This window comes from Crocuta crocuta, unplaced genomic scaffold (assembly GCF_008692635.1).
Source record: "Crocuta crocuta isolate KB4526 unplaced genomic scaffold, BGI_CrCroc_1.0 scaffold27, whole genome shotgun sequence".
Classification (NCBI taxonomy): Eukaryota; Metazoa; Chordata; class Mammalia; order Carnivora; family Hyaenidae; genus Crocuta; species Crocuta crocuta.
Window position 1 is genome coordinate 7,387,551 of NW_027532250.1, and position 16,199 is coordinate 7,403,749.

Here is a 16,199-nt window from a genome sequence, read left to right on the forward strand (position 1 = left end):
CGACAGAACCGAGCACCTGGAGGAGTGGTCCCAGCAGGCAGCTACCATTCCTGGGGACACTGAAAGATGCTGGAAGTCAGAGCAGCTCTCAAAGCCATGATGAGGGGCTCATGTAGGCTGATGTGGCAGGAACAGAAATCGAATGGAAAGGAACAAGTACCTCCTTTCTCCTTCGTATTTTATATTAGATGCTTGTGTGGTCAACTTGACAGTTTAGTCTTTAGATTGTAGAAGATTCGGGTGGTGCCAGCATTGAGTTAGAGACATGAATAGTTAACGTTGCCTGAAGATGGATCCAGTAGCTCACTCAGAAGGATTCCCTGGCCAGTGGGTGAGGGAGAGGCTCGGTACAAAGGAAGATTGTGTCTTGTCACTGTCTGGAGGGGTGTTTGCAGCTGCTGGCTTACACTCCAAGCCGACCTTTCTCAGCTCTGCTTTGAACCTTGGGGCCAGGACTCTGCAGACTACATTTGTCCTTTGTCAGCTGGTGCCCTGTTGGGTTCCTCCAATTAGGGACAGAGGAGAGCACCTGGAAGGCAAGAAGAAGGGACTTACTCCTTGTTTGTCTGTTCTGTCAGCGCCTCTCTGGTAATGGCTCTTCGTCCCGGCATCAGCAATGGGTCCCAGCCTCCATCCAACTCGAGGGGGTGCTCCCAGAGCCGGCCTACAGTGCCTCCTCGGAAGTCTGAGATCAGCTCTGGAGACCTCTAACCCTGAGCCTCTAGGTCTGGAAAACTGGCTTACTCCCTCTATTCCCCTAGCCAAGGGACACCACTGCTTTCTGCTAGTTCCCTCTGTGTTAGCTCAGACTCCTTTCTGCCTTTTCACCTATTGAACCAGTTTCCTATGTTAAATTCTCTGTTAAAGTACCTAATGCGGTGTCTCCCTTCCTGGACTATCCCTACCTGCTATATCCCGGCTCTCCAGATTAACTCCTCCCCCCTCACCCCTATTCCTATGCATTTTCCTGCCCTGTCTTCATCCAGAGCCATTCCATTAAGGACTTCTGACTTTTTAAAGGGCCCACCCCTCGTTCTCACATAGCATGTGCCCACCCTGTACATCACACATAACTTGTGTACACCTGTGTCAGATTTCACCTGAGGAGCAGGTGTATGGTTGACCTGAGTCACTTTTTTATATACTGAGATTTTGTCATTTTGCTTGTTTTTGTCAATCAGTACCTTTTCGTTTTCTCATGTGTCATACATCTTAAAGATAAATTTTATTTTATAATACTTCTAGACTTAGAGAAAAGGTGCAGGGGTAGTATGGAATGTTCCCGTGTGTACCCCCCGCCCTCCCCATTGTTAGCGTCTTATGTTGGGATAGTACATTTGTCACGACCGATGACCCAGACTCTCATGGGTTACTGTTAACCAGAGTCCATATTTTATTCAGCTGTTCTTAGTTTTTACCTTGTGTCTGTTTTCTGTTCCAGAATCCTTTCCAAGATACCACATTATATTTTGTCGTCCTGTCCTGGGCTCCTTGTGGCTGTGACAGTTTCAGGTTTTTCTTGTCTTTGTTGCCCTCACCAGTTTTGAGGAATACTGGTCAGGTGTTTTGTAGAATGTCTGTATTGGAATTTATCTGATGTTTTTCATCATGATTAGGCTGGGATTATCTCCTACATATAGTCTGGGCCCAGGAGAAGTTTATAATCTCTGGGCCCAGAGTGCCCAGTGCGTGAAACAGCCCATGTGCACATTCACATAGCCGCACTTGGAGGGAGGCATCTGTCTGCTTTTATAGAATGCACCTATTCTGCAACTTGCTGGCTGTCCCAGGGCCCACGTGTTGGCAGTCTTTCCACGTGCGTGTCCAGGCTCAGCCTTTGAGAAGACTACAAGGTATCCGGTTTTATGAAGATGCCAGATTTGGGGAGTCAGTCTCTTGCAGGTGGACATTTCGGCTGTTTGCAGCTATTTTGACTGTTGCAGACAGTGTTTCACATTTTGTGCACAAGTATGAGTCTGCCTGTAGCAGATTCCTAGAAGGGGCCTTGTTGGCGTGAGCCTGCCTGTTTCACATCCTGACAGGCACTGCCAGATCGCCCCGCGAAGCCCACGCCACGTCAGCAAGATGGAAGGTGTTTCACGAGACGATGAATCTGGAACAGTGTTCCTCACAGAGGCGCCATGGCCCAGCAGCTCTTTAGGCGCTTTTCCTTTCTTCAGTGAAGGCTTTCTAGCGAGTCCCTGGAGCAGCTAGTAAACACAACAAAAGAAGAAACCCAGAACCCTGTTTTCTACGAAAGTCTTGCTTTGGGCTTTGAATGATCCTTCGGGTGTCTCTGTGTCAGTTGGCTTGAGGCATTTTTACTGGTCCCAGTGAAATTGCCGGTGGAATGTCAATGGTCAGAAATTTAGTATCTCTTTTTTGCTTTGTAAGAAGTTAGTCATAGAATGCTTGTTTTTAAATTAGACTTTATAGTGTTAAGAGAAACAGATTTAATGTATGAAATAATCAGAATCCTGTTACCAAGCTGCCCACCTTCTTAACCATTTTAATGCTGTTGTTAATAGAAAGAATGACGAGTGTGAGCCATAAAACGTTCTGGCAGGTGAATAAATTGGTGGATCAGAACCTCCAAAATGTAGATCCAATACTTTAAAAAGCCTCACTGTTTTGATAATTACCACAAGCCCGTTTTCCCAGGGACTGTCGTATGTAAGAGATTCTGCCTTCAGTTTTGTGACAAACCATCATCCAGAGACGAGCTTGGAGTCCGACAGTTAACAGATCTTGCTGAGTGTGTAGTTGCTGACGGAGAAGGGGCTGGGTGCTGAGGTTAGACCTTTTATCGTATTTTCCATAAAGCCCTTTTTGCTTCCATGTGTTTACTGATTTTTTATCTTCAGAGGGAGCACTAGTTGCAACAAGCGATTCATTTTAAAAACTTGTAAAGAGCAGTATTCAAGTCAAGGAACGTTTGTACCAGTTCGGGTGAGGCCCCTGATTTATTGAGGGAAGTCTGACATGAGACTTCAGATGGGGAGTCAGGGAGACTCCTGAGAGGAAGGTGCCCTTCAGCCAAAGAGCTACAGGATGGATGCAGGGGCTCAACTGGTATCGGGGCCCCGAGGTAGAGAGCAGCTGGGGCTAGATGGGAGGGGGAAGAAAAAAAAGAGAGGAAGGCGGGGGTGCGCAGGGTCCGATCCTAGAAGTAACAGGTCGCTGGAGGGGTTAGGCCTCCAGGGCCACTTCTTGGTTTTGGAAGGTCAGTCAGTCTGCTCTGCGGAGAACACATTGTAGGGGGAGCAAGCGAGCCCGGATCAGGGGTGCTTAGGAGGAGGTGCGGGGTAGAGGGAGGCAGGTGGGTGCGGGATCTAGCTCTAGGTGGTGGAAGCTGAGACGTTCTTTTGATTGGAAGGTAGGGGGTGAGAGAAAAGGGAATTGCAGCTGGCTGCCAGGTTTTGCTTTATCTAATGGCTAGATAGTGGTGCCACTTGGAGGGAAGAAGAGGGGAAGAGCAGGTTGAGTGAGGGTAGGTGGAAACCCAGAATTGAGCTTAGGTTTGTCACAGTTTGGAGTCCCTGTTATGTGGATGGGTAAGGTTCCTACGGGGATATTATGAATGCCTTCTTCCTCATTTTTTTTAATGTTTATTTTTGAGAGAGAGAGCGCAAGTTGGGGAGGGAGAGAGAGAGGGGGAGACACAGAATCTGAAGCAGGCTCCCGGCTCTGAGCTCAAACGCACCAATGGTGAGGCCATGACCTGAGCCGAAGTCAGACACTCAACTGACTGAGCCACCCAGGCGCCCCATATGAATGCCTTCTGAATGTTAAAATATGTTTCAGTTTTTTTTATCAGGGATTGATCACTGTTTAGACATAATGTTTTCGAGGACTTAAATCACATCTTCTGTAATTTGTTCCCCCCAATGACAGCTAGATGGAGCTGTTTACACAGGAGCCTTTACTGTTGTGGGGGGGGTTTGGAATGACCCTGATGTCTGAGAAGGGGGACCCAATGGAGGGTGGGTGAGCTCTGCCATAAGGGGCCAGTCTTATGGAGAGGCATTGCCTTTCAGGGTGGTCTTCAGACAAGTAAATGATAACATTGGGACTTCATACAGGACAGAAAGCTATGGACTAGCCTGTCCTGTGTGATGACTGAACTGGGTGACATTTGACCAGGTGATGTTTGAACTGGGTCTTAGTGGATGTGTGGTAGTTCAAGTGAGGGCAGGGCTACAGTGGAAAGTCCACTGGCACGGGGGATTGGGCTTTTCCAGTGTTTTTCTACAGAACCACTGTTGGCATTTGAAGGACTTTTTTTTTCCTGTGCAGGCTATATCTTTGGCTCCCCACCTCACCCACTAAATGCCTGTGATCTCTCAGGTCAGTGTCAAGTCTGCAGGGAGAGACGGTACATACCAGTTGAGATCCCTTGAGCGGCACACAACCCCCCCAGAGTAATGATGAAGTGGGGAAGCAGCTCTCGTGTCTGCATCCGCACCCCCTGACTTTTCTTTAATTTTGAAGCGAAGAGCTGCCTCTTCGGTGCTTTGCAAACAGTGGTATTTAATGCACTGGCTGATGTCCCTGGCGTGAGTAGACGCTTAGTGTCGCTTCCAGAGTAAATGCTTCTTACACACCGTTCCCAGAGCATAGGACTGATCTGCAAAGTAGAGAACTTAATAGCAAAACCAGTCCATCTGATTGGACTTAAATAATACTCGGAGTTTAAGTGATACTATTTTAAATTTTCTTTTTATTCCCCCGAGACCAGAATTCACATACACTAGCATGGAGACTAGTTACTGGTAACTTAACAAATACCAGGTAGCCTGTGTATAAAGGAAGCAGACACACCGGTGCTGCAGGAATAAATGGGGTCTCAAATGAGCTGCCTTTTTGAATTCATGGTTGGTAATTGCCTGACGTCTCTGTACCTTTTTCTTCCAGACAATTTATGAAAACCGAATATACAGCCTTAAAATAGAATGTGGACCTAAATACCCAGAAGCACCCCCCTTTGTAAGATTTGTAACAAAAATTAATATGAATGGAGTTAATAGTTCTAATGGAGTGGTAAGTTGTTTTCCTGCCCGTGCTTGTTTGGGTTGAGAAATGCTTTGTATTTATTTAACATCAGGGGCACCTTGGCCCTAATTCCATATATTCGTTGGTTGTGGGATGATGAAATGTGTGGCAGTGCGAACATACACAGTTGGGGTGAAGGCCTGTTCCCCAGCTGAATTTAAATCGTCACCCCTACGACACTTCCTCCGGGCCAGCACTGTGCAGGTCACTTCGAGATCTGAGCTCACTCCATCTTCACGATACACTCATGAGGTAGAGATGAGGAAACTGAGGCACAGAGGTGCAAGATCTTATCCAGGACCATGCGCTTACTTCCTGGGCCTTACTTGTGGTACACGGTATTTTTTTTTTCCATTTAATGGCCTTACTTTCTAAACTTATTTTTACACCGTGGATGGAAAACCGGCGTCACTTGTCATAAGAAGGCAGTCGTGGCAACAGTACAGCGCACACCACAGAATCCAAGTGACGGTAATAAATCCTTCCTCCGTGTGTTTCTTGCCAAAGGCTTTGCACCTTTGAGACCTGCTCTCGTTCAACGGGAAGATCAGCAGGTGTTGAAGGCTTTTACACGTTAGCATCATGTGAACTAAGCCTTTGTTTTGAGGAGCTCAGAAGACTTGAAAGCAAAGTGACAACTGTGTATTCAGGGCTTAATGTCATATCTGAATTCCACCTGAAGGCCAGAACCCAGGACGCGACCCACGCTTTGGAGAATTTCTTTAGGGAATTGTTGCCATTAACTTGAGAGCGTGTGACTCTGAGGCAGGTCCTCGTCACTAGAGCGTGTCCTGCTGCCCTGTGTGCACCCTTATCGTCCACCAGGGCGTAGAACTGAGAAAGGACAGGCTCTGAGCAGTGGCAGCAGCCAGCCCAGGAGAGCAGGCCACTGTTCTGGAACCGGTTGGGTTGAGTCTTGCTAAGTGTGTGGGCCATTCTTCTAAAGGTGGCTTCACTGATCCAGGACCTCCTTCTCCCAACCAGGGACACAGCAGGGAAACACCAGTGATTAGAGGGAGGGAATCGTGCAGGCGTTCTGCGTGTCAGACCCCATTGTGTGATCGGCGTGTTCAGCTTGAAAAACGCATTTTACTCATGTCTGTAGCTTAACTCCAGCATATAGCGATCCGTTTGTTTGCAAGCCTGACGATAGTTTTTTTGTTTGCCTTTCTGCAGGTGGACCCGAGAGCCACATCAGTGCTGGCAAAGTGGCAGAACTCGTACAGCATCAAGGTCGTCCTGCAAGAGCTCCGGCGCCTGATGATGTCTAAGGAAAACATGAAGCTCCCGCAGCCACCCGAAGGACAGTGTTACAGCAATTAATCAAAAAGAAAACCCACAGGCCCTCCCCTCCCCCCCATTCGATCTAAGCAGTCTTCATTTTCCACAGTAGTAAATTTTCTAGATACGTCTTGTAGACCTCAAAGTCCTGGAAAGGAAGCTCCCATTCAAAGGCAATTTATCTTAAGATACTGTAAAACGATACTAATTTTTTGTCCATTTAAAATATATAAGTTGTGCTATAACAGATCATCCTGTCAAGTGTAACCACTGTCCACATAGGTGAACTTCTGGGATCAAGAAAGTATATTTAAATTGATCTCCATCATAACTGGTGGGGCACATCTAACTCAACTGTGAAAAGGCACATCACACAATCACCTTGCTGCTGATTACATGGCCTGGGGTCTCTGCCTTCTCCCCTTCTCCTCCCCCTCCCTCCCTCCCTCCCTGCAACAGCCCTCCAGCCTGCGGTGGCTTGCTAGAGTAGGTGTGAAGGTGTCAGGTCACAGCCTGTGGGACTACTGCTGGGTGTGCGGGGGTGCTCCAGCTGCACCCCTGCTTGCTTTTTTTAAGTCTTAAATGATTGACTGANAGATTGTAACCCCCTGCTCCCCTCTGAAATTGGCCTTTGGTGAGGAATTCAGGGCTCTCCCCCATATCTTCTCCCCCACCTTAATCGAGGGGTGCTGCTTTTTCCTTCCTCCTCCTCAACCCCCTTTTTGTACCATCACCACCCAACACTTTCCACAATAGTTCCTTGCTTTGGCCAGAAGCCATCAGGTAAGGTTGGAAAGAGTCTCTGACTTCCCTCGTTTAGTTTTGGAACCACATTCACTCACTCTCCACCAGCCTGGGAATGAATACTGGGTCCTCAGCCCCGCCACCCTCTGCTCTCATCGTCAGCTGATGCGGTTTTTTAGCTCAGGTTTTGATAGTGAAAAGAACAGTCACCAGGGGTACTCAGACCTGCCAGCTCTCAAAGTTCTTGGTGTCAAACTTGGAGCAAGGCCACAGAGGACACGTGTAAGCACACACAATCCCTCTGAATGAATGGTTTTCTTTCCCGGTCATTGCTTTTGCTTTTAAAAATTGAAGAAGTTTTAAACAGGGTTCTCCTGCGGTCCCCTTGCAGTCCGTTTGGGTCTAGTTGGGAATGTAGCAACGGGAACAGAAGGAGCCTTGAATTCGGTGCAGACTTTGGTCTTGGTGCTGCTGCTTCTCACGGTCCTCAGCAGGGACAGAGAAAGAACTCGGTGTGCACAGCAGATCCCCGAAATTGGCGGGCTTGACTTCCTGGCAAATTGCTGCGTTTTCCCACTTTTCTGTTCAGGACCACTAAATGCTGAGATGTGGATGCATACCGAAATAAAAGCGATTCATTGTGTTCTAAAGCTTTTTTTTTTTTTTTTTAATTTAGTGTTTGTGTAAAACCACCTTTTGAAGCAGCAACTATCAAGTCTGAAAAGCAATCGATGTTTCCATTAATCTTTTTCTGGGGGAAACCTTAGTTCTAAGGATTTAACACCCTGTAAGTAAAGCTTAACATAACAGTATTCCGTAAGCAGCCTTTTTATTGTCAGACCATTGCCTGATTTTAATATAATAAAACAAAAAAGTGTGCGTTAATATTTAAGAAGCTGTGCCCTTCTTCCTCTTGGCATATAATATAGGAACTGAATTTAGTGTTTTGGATGCTTTGGGATTCAAATTGATGTCCTAAAGCAAGGGTCGGCACACCTTCCTTCCACCATGGGCCTAAGTCCGTAAATAAGGCAAAATGGAAGATACTATGTTTTTTTGGTTGTTGTTGTTTTTTTTATGTTTATTTTTGAGAGAGAGAGTATGATCATAGGAGGAGCAGAGAGAGAGGGAAACACAGACTCCAAAGCAGGCTTCAGGCTCTGAGCTGTCAGCACAGAGCCCGACTCGAGGCCTGAACTCACAGACTGTGAGATCGTGACCCGAGCCGAATTCGGAGGCTTAACTGACTGAGCCACCCAGGCATCCCACTGTGTAAGTATTTTATTTGTGTAGTGAGAGAAAACAGGTTTCCACAAAAATTTTTTATTGGTGAAATTCAATATAATGAGTACAGTTCTTTTGGTAATGTTACAGGTCTACTAATGAAAAGAATGGAATTCTTTTGGGGGGGCGGGGATAGCATTTTGCTTCATCGGAATTCACAGTTAGTATTCCTGGTTCTCAGATAAGTGTGTAGATGTCCACCTGTGGAAACCCTTCTTCACCCAGGAGCTGGACAAAAACAGGCAGCGGGCCCGATTTGGCCCGTGGTCCACAGCATGCCCACCCCATCCTACAAGATTGTAGTGGAAAATTGGCAGGGGGGGGGTTGCTTTCCCTTCAGTAGTTTTGTGGGACTCTAGCTACCAAGTCCCTGTGGTGCCTCCTTACTGGTCGGAGTTAGTCTATCGGGAAGGGAAAAATGGGACTTTCACACGGGTTTCTGGTGTTTGAGACCAGACTTTTCCTGGACGATTGAGTGTGGAGCGCCTCCTATGTGAGGAGTGGGAATGTGCCTGTGGCTGTTTTATCCAGGATTTGAACTTCCTGCTGTGGTCCCAACTGCCAGCAGGCGCGACCAGTGTCCCGTGGCAGGGGCCGGGCTATTCTTTTGTGGCCATTGGGGCCAGCTCGGATGTCAGAACCGGGAGCCTGGGAAGAGCCCGATTTCAGGGCACGGCCCGGATTTCAGTCATGTGGTCCCTAGGAGTCTCCTAGCCACCTGCTGCCTCTCAGCTCCCCTGAAAGGGGGTTGGGCCGGGACCTTTGTGGGGTTTTGGCCCTTTGTCCTTAGTTTCCCTGAGGGAGGAAAAGGACAGGGCCTGTTCACAATGCTGCTGGAAAACCCCAAGGCAGATTCGGGGCTAAACCTAAAGGTGGCCGCTCTGATGTGCCGTGTGACCTCCAGCAGGAGGAGCCGTCTGTGCACCTTTCACCTTGTCTGCGCGATGCCAGAGCCGACCTCAGAGCTTCCAAGTTCAGCTCCAGCCTGCGGTAACTGTTTGAATCTGATCTGTGGTTATGTCCCATGGTCACGTGCTTTGCTCTTCCTTGTTGCTGGGGGTTTACAGGTGGTCTGCAGGCCGGGCCTACATTTAGGGCCCAGAAGATGAACATGTCTGGGGCCTGCGTTGCTTCACCAGGTGGCCCCCTTGGATTGCACGCCTCCAGCCCCCAGCTCCCGCCAGGCCTTTGCTCTTGAGAAGAGATACGTCTATTTTTCACTGTGTAGGACTGCGGGGTCCGGGGTGCACAGAGGTCTGTGGGCGAGGAAGTTCACCCCGATACACCCAACAGCAAACGAGCGGTGGGTCTCCAGGACCCCAGGACCTTTGACCACGATCTTGGGGTGAGGGTGGGGCTCTTGAGCCATGTTTCTGTCCCACCAAGGAAGTTCCTGGAGCCCTTGGGGGGGGGGGCGGGGCAGCGATATGAGGACGTGGATGGCGGCAGCTACAGCACGGACCGCGGTCGGCCTCTCTGTCCGCCCTGGCGGTGAGGGCTCCCGGCTCGGCCTTCAGTACTCCCTCTCCGCCCCCAGGGGGCCCGTGGACACTAGGCCCTGTCCCACATCCTAGCTCGCGCCTGCTCCATGTTCCTCCCTCATCAGAACCCTTGGAAAGACAGCAGGGCACTAGGGCTTCCCCTTCCTTCCCCTGCACAGGAGGAGATTCTGAGGAAGGGCAGCTGGTGACGGCGGGTCTTCTTTCCAGTGTGAGAGTCACAGTCTGCTGGAGCGGGGGCTGCGCAGACCACGTGGCCCTGGGCTGTGCGCGTGATAACCGAACTCACCCCGAAGGCTTTCTTGTGGGGACCACGTGAGGCTACCTGCCGTTGCTTGTAGTCGAAGCGCCCCACATTGGCTGGCTGGAGGTGACCTTGGCGGGGGGAGGTCTTCGTGCTAGAGCCAGCCTCACTGCTGCTGCCGGCCTTCCCACTGTGAACAAGAAGGCCCTGGCCACACGTCCGAGTCTGGGGGCGGGTGAGCACGGAGGTGCCACTCCGTGCTCGGGGTGTGGGCTCCGTGAACACCAGCTCTTTGATTTGCAAGAGAAGCTGTGAATGCAGATTTTTAGGTGCAATCTTCCGACACTGGTGCGGCAACTGACAAACCACTCCCCACACAGAACAGAGCCCTTCACAGCTTGTGGGCCACAGCAGAGGGCTCCGCGCACAGAAGGCGGTCACCCGCTGCAGCTTGGCCCTCCCCAGGTGGTCATCATGGTGGCCTTGGGTGCCTGGGAGGCTTGTGGTCCTGAAGTCCCTGCCCACGGACATGCTGTGGGTCCTCAGAGCACGGGCAGCACCCCCTGTAGCACAGGTGGAAGGTTCTAAGGAGCCAAGAGTTGCTGCCAGATGCACGGAAAACAGACCCATGTTTCACCGAGTCGGATGCAGTCCCGTGCGAGATGTGCCGTTGTTTTACGTACCACCAAGAAAAAATGCCGGCAGCTTTAAGTGTAAGACACTGCTGATTATAAAGAATGTCCCAACTCCAGAAATGTTGAGATGTGAAGGTGTCCAGTTGGCGAGGAGCCGTGTCTGTTGTCAGTTGTGATAGAGGACAGAGGAGGTGGCCACCTGGTGACAGACACATCACATCCCCCGCAGCCCGGGCTGCAGACCCCACCTTTATCTTCACTGAATACAGAACACGTGGGCCTCGGAAGTACTTCCAGCCGCAGGAAGGGGTAGAATGGAAGGTGAAGTTCTCTGTGGCCTCTGAGCCTCCGTCTCCCGGCCTGCAGCTGCGTCGCGGGCCCTCAGACCCGGCACGCACGTGGGAACCAGGGCCCCCCCCACACACACACCCCTTCCCACTGTTAGTGTTTCAACAGAACTGGGAACGTGGCCTCCGCTTTGCTCTCCCCCTGGATGTTTTTCTCCCCAAACAGGACCTGACAAAGGTCCCTGGGGAAGAGCCATACTCCGGAGCAGCCGCCTGCTGAGCACCCAGTACACAGGGGCCCCCTGCCCCGCCCCCCCCCAGCCCTGACGGACACCGAGGCGGGTCTCTGATGTTTTGCAGCACCCGCCAGCCTCAAGGTGTTTGTGCGCGTGTGTGCACGTGTGTGTGCGTGTGCCCACATGCAGGTGTACACCTGGAGAGTCCAGTCCTGCGAGCAGGCGGCTCCATCCAAGGACACGGGCACTTTCTGTCATTTTCAAGTTGCCTGCAAAGAAGTAGCCACTCCCCCTCCCATCAGCAACGTGGGACGGCCGCCCCCTCCCCCACTCTGGTCACACCTCTCTGCCCGCCCATCTCGGAGCTCAGTGGCTGTTCCACAGCCTCCTGTGCATTTTCTTAGGTGGGAGGCTGTGTCCTCTCAAGTTGAAAAGTCATGTTTTTTCCTCTCAACCATGTCCTCTGGTAGTTTTTCCTACAGATATTTAAGAGTGCCTCACGTAAAGGAGTTCTCGCTGTCCCGCCTGCACAGTTGAAGCACTCGCAGGCGGGCCGGGTGTTCTCGGCAGGGTTAGCCGATGGGAGGCCACCTTCACCAGCCGTCAAGGGCCCTGTGGTACAAGCAGCTCAAATCGGAAACCCTTCCCTTGCGGTCAGCCGGGGACGTTCTCAGTCCCTCCTCAAAGCCTGTCCACCCCAAGTAATGGATTGGGGTGAACACAGGCGTGCGGCCAGCACGGTGGCTTCCTGACACCACCCACAGTTTGCTGCGTGACACGGCGTGTGTCCTGACATGTCCTGCCCCTGGCAGTGCTTGGAGAGCATAGACCTCACATCAAAGAGAGGGCACACCAAGAACCTTCTTGCTTCCAGAAGCCAGTCCTCACATCCAGCACTGCCTTCCCAGCCCAGGTCGCCACCACCTCCCTGGGCTCCCAGCTTTGCGCCCCCCCCCCCAGGCCATCCCCCTCAGCCTAGGATGCTCTTCACTGTGTGGCTGGCCCCCCATCACCAGGATAGCAGCTCATTTATATCCTTCCTGCCCCCCCCCCCTCTGTCCACATCACTCGGGTGTGTTCTGTTCCGGGCAGTTACTATTATCTAACAATAGCTTTAGCGTCTCCTCTTTCCCTCACCGGAACGGACCTCGTGCAGGTGAATGTCTCATCTGCTTTGTTCCATGCCGTGCCCCTAATACCTAAAAGAACGCCAAAGTTAAAACCTGTTAAATGAGCACGTGAATTACTCCCCAGGGTTGGGGCTGGGCCTTCCTCTCCCAGCCATGGACAGTGATAAGGGAAGGGCTCCCACGTCCCACGAGGCCTTGGGCTGCCTCTGCGAGAACTCAATCGATGGCGTTTGGGCTGCAGCGTGGGTGGGGGAGTCCGTGGAGGGACTGGCCGAGTTCGGCAGTTCCCGGCGAAGCTTGTAAATGGCTGCGTGGGTGCAAGGACGCGCACACGGGTGAGCAGAGGTGAGAGCTCCACGTCACGTATCTCACAGCCCCAGCGAGGGCCCCGGGGTCAGCAGTCAGCCGTGCCAACCCCAGCTCATCCGTCTACCTGCTGTGTGGCCCTGGGCCTCTCTACACGCACTTCACAGGATCGTTCTAAGGATTACCGGAGGCTTTATGTGTTGTGGGATCCTCACAGTCCTCAGCACACAGCAGGCCTTCAGAAAACATTAGTTCGCTCCTGAACGCTGAGCAGAACAGAAAAGAAACTTCCCAGGTCTCCGGGCGTTTGGAACCAGTTCTGGCTCAGACCTGCGCACCCGGCATGGGCCAGCAGAGGGCGCCCGCGCGCTGCAGACCTAGGCACCGGCCCTGGGGCCACATCTCAGGTCCCAGCCAGGCCCCCGCCTGGACACACGTGGCCTCTGGGCAGGGAGGGACCACTCCCGAGCTGGGCTCCCAGGAGTCCCGTTGGCGGACTCCAACTTCGTGCAGTTGCCGAAGGGGGGCCTTGCAGGAAACCCCAGGGGGGCGGGGGCGACCTCCCCACCCCCACCCCCCATGCCCCCCGCTCCGTACCTGGAGGAGCCCTACCCGTAGTGGACCCCAGCTACATCCCTGCTGCCTCTGGCTTCAGGGGTCGCAAACCCAAATGCTTCAAGGGCCTGATGGGAGCCTCTGCGAACTGGAAACCTGACCTATTCGCCTCTGGAATGTGGACTCAGGATGGCCACATCTTTTGATTTTTCAAAAGAGAAGCCAAACATTAGGATTTAGTAAAATACTTCAATTTTTATGGTGGCAATGGATTAAAGGCTTTTTTTTTTTTTTAATCACCAGTTGCCACCTCTGAGCTACCTTGTATCCTTTTAAGTTTATTTTTGACAGCGGGTGGGGCGGGGCAGAGAGAGAGAGAAAGACCGAATTCCAAGCACCTTCCTCACTGTCAGTACAGGGCCTGTCGTGGGGCTTGATCCCACGAACCATGAGCTCACCACCTGAGCCGAAACCAAGAGTCTGACGCTTAGCCGACTGAGCCACCCAGGCGCCCCGGAGCTACCCTTCAATGCTGCCTTGAGATAAAACCGCGTGCCTCTGTTTCCTCACCTGCCCTTCTTCCGGCCTCAGTTTGCAGGTCACCCCCTCCACTGGGTTAGGTTAGGAGCCACACCGCACCCCTGAGAGTTCCCAGCAGAGCTTCCATTCGCTGGTTCATTCGTTCCTTCCTCCAACAAGCATTTATCGCGGGCTTGATACGTGCTGACTGCTAGGCTGCGGCCAGGCCACCGCAGGGAGCAAAACAAAGGACTCCTGCCTTCTCGGAGCTGATGACTGAATGGGAGAGATGGATGACAGATAAGGTCATTTTCTCATTTTCGAAACATCAAGCACAAGTAAAGGAACAGGATGGGAGGGCAGCACTGAGCAGGGATGGCCTCTCTGAGGAGGTGATTCTAAGTGTGCGGAGGAATTGCTGTGCCCAGAGCCTGGCAGTGTGGACAGTTCCAGGTAAAAGAAACAGCAAGAGCAAAGGTCCTGGGGTGGGAAGATGCATGTCACATCATCACATTAAAAGTCCATCGCAGGCATTCTGTGAACAGATGAACAAGTAGTCACACAGCTGTGCTGGGCACAGGGGAGGCGATGACTGATGAAGAATGGATGGACGGATGGACGGATGGACGGATGGATGGATGGATGAACAGACCCACAGCTTGCTGGGGTCCAGCTCTTCTTGCCCTGGTTCCATCAGCTCGATCCCGCCTCTCCCACACATGTGCTGGCCTTACATGGAGCCCTGCTGGGAGTGCTTGTCCAGTTCTCCCTCTGGCTGTACAGGCCCCTGCGCCGCCCCAGGACATCCCCCACATCTGACCTGAGCCCCCTTTTCTATATTCTAGAAACTGGCTCAGAGTCCACGTGGGCTTGCCTAGGGGCATGGGGTGGCTGCCAGGGCGGGGCCAGGGGCTCCAAGAACATCAGGCCTTTCCTCAGAGGAAGGCAGTGACCTGGGGGTCACAGCAGCCCCCGCCCCCACCCTGTCCTGCATTGAAGTCCAGCCTGGATGAAATGAGATTTTCCTAAAAGGCAGCCTCGCTGGTGCACCCACTCCTGCGTGGAGAGAGAGAGGACAGGTCTGCCTGACACTGGCTCATTCCACAGACAGCGGGAGGGCTTCTCCTGTGCAGGCCTTGGCGTTGCAGGAGAAGACGGGGCAGAGAAGCCCCTTGCCCTCACACAGCGGCCACTCCAGGCGTGAGAGACGCAGAGGAAGGAAATAATGAATATATAACATAGTTTAACAACTGGATCGGGGCAGTAGAAACAGTCCAGTGAGCTGATGTGACACGAAAAAGGCTGTGGGGCAGAGCTCTAAGGAGGCGACCTCGGAGCTGAGTGCGGATTAGAGAAGGAATGGCAGAGGGAACAGCAGGTGCAAACGTCCTGAGGCTGGCATGAGTTTGGTGGGATAGGAGACCAGTGTGCCTGGAAGAGACTGTGAGAGGGTGTAGGTAGGAGTGACATGTGGGCAGACCCCAGGCCCTTGAGGACCTGTGACAGCAAGAACGGGGTGACCTCACGAGGTGATGTGAGGGTAAATGGGACAGTGCCGGAAAGTATCTGGAACACATTACCACCAATCCCAATCACTCTCCCCAGGTCTGGGCCTCGGGACCATTCCAGGAAAGGCTGTGAGGTCTTCCAGGCCCTATCTTTGGCTTATAGGGTGAGTAGCCCCCTCTGTGGGCCCAGTTGCCCCCATCAAGGCTTGGGGGAGGGGAGTGAACACTCCTGTCATGAGGGGGGGGTCCCCGAACTGCATCCCAGTCTGTAGCAGTGGTCTCCCCTCCCCAGGACCTGAGCCTGGGTGGCCATGGCCGCAGCCATTCACGATACGGGGACACCTTGCCCCGCCTGGACCAAATCCTAGCCGTCCTGGGTCACCCTGACCTGACCTCTCTGAGCCTCAGGCAGGGCCACCACCAGCCCAGGCCAGCCCTGCCTCTCGCCTCCTCCCTGCCCCCCTCCTCACCCCGCCCCCGCAGCGGTTTCGGCGCCCAAGCCATGGGTTCCTTGGAATGTGATTATTTTTCTTCCCAGATAATTCAGGCCAGAAGACTGGGCCGGCCACTTCCGGCCACACTGACCCTGCTGCCTTCCTGATCTTTCTTTCCACAAACTTGACACTCTGGTCAGAGACCGAAAGCCAGACCCAGGAGCCCCCTTGCCTCCTCTTCTTGCCCTCGCCGCTGATCACACCCAGCTCTGGGAATCCGTAAACACCAGGACCCTCACTGCCCCTTTCCTACAAACCCCAACTGAGAGCACGCTGGCCCAGCCGTGGGACCCGGGGGGGACTGCACTCTACAGTTTAGAGTGATTCCAAACCACAGAGCTCTCTAGAGCTTCCCAGTAACTCACAGATGTGTCAGCATCCACAACTCCAGATTCATTCCTCTAACAAGTATTTAATAAGCACCT

General features: G+C 52.4%; 1 protein-coding gene across 4 annotated transcripts in view; it reads left to right on the top strand.

Annotated features, from left to right (window-relative positions):
- The window catches only part of UBE2V1 (ubiquitin conjugating enzyme E2 V1), a 30,302-nt gene extending 23,386 nt beyond the window's left edge, over positions 1 to 6,916 (top strand). For 2 of the 4 annotated variants that reach the window (XM_077778307.1, XM_077778308.1), the window contains exons 3-4: positions 4,915 to 5,040; positions 6,229 to 6,916. In XM_077778307.1, coding sequence (XP_077634433.1) covers positions 4,915 to 5,040; positions 6,229 to 6,375 — 273 coding nt within the window. In that variant the 3' untranslated portion in view covers positions 6,376 to 6,916. Of the gene's footprint in view, positions 1 to 4,314; positions 4,348 to 4,914; positions 5,041 to 6,228 lie in introns of those variants that run through there. The other 2 variants (XM_077778310.1, XM_077778309.1) reach the window with 2 other exon arrangements.
- The last annotated feature ends 9,283 nt before the right edge of the window (positions 6,917 to 16,199 follow it).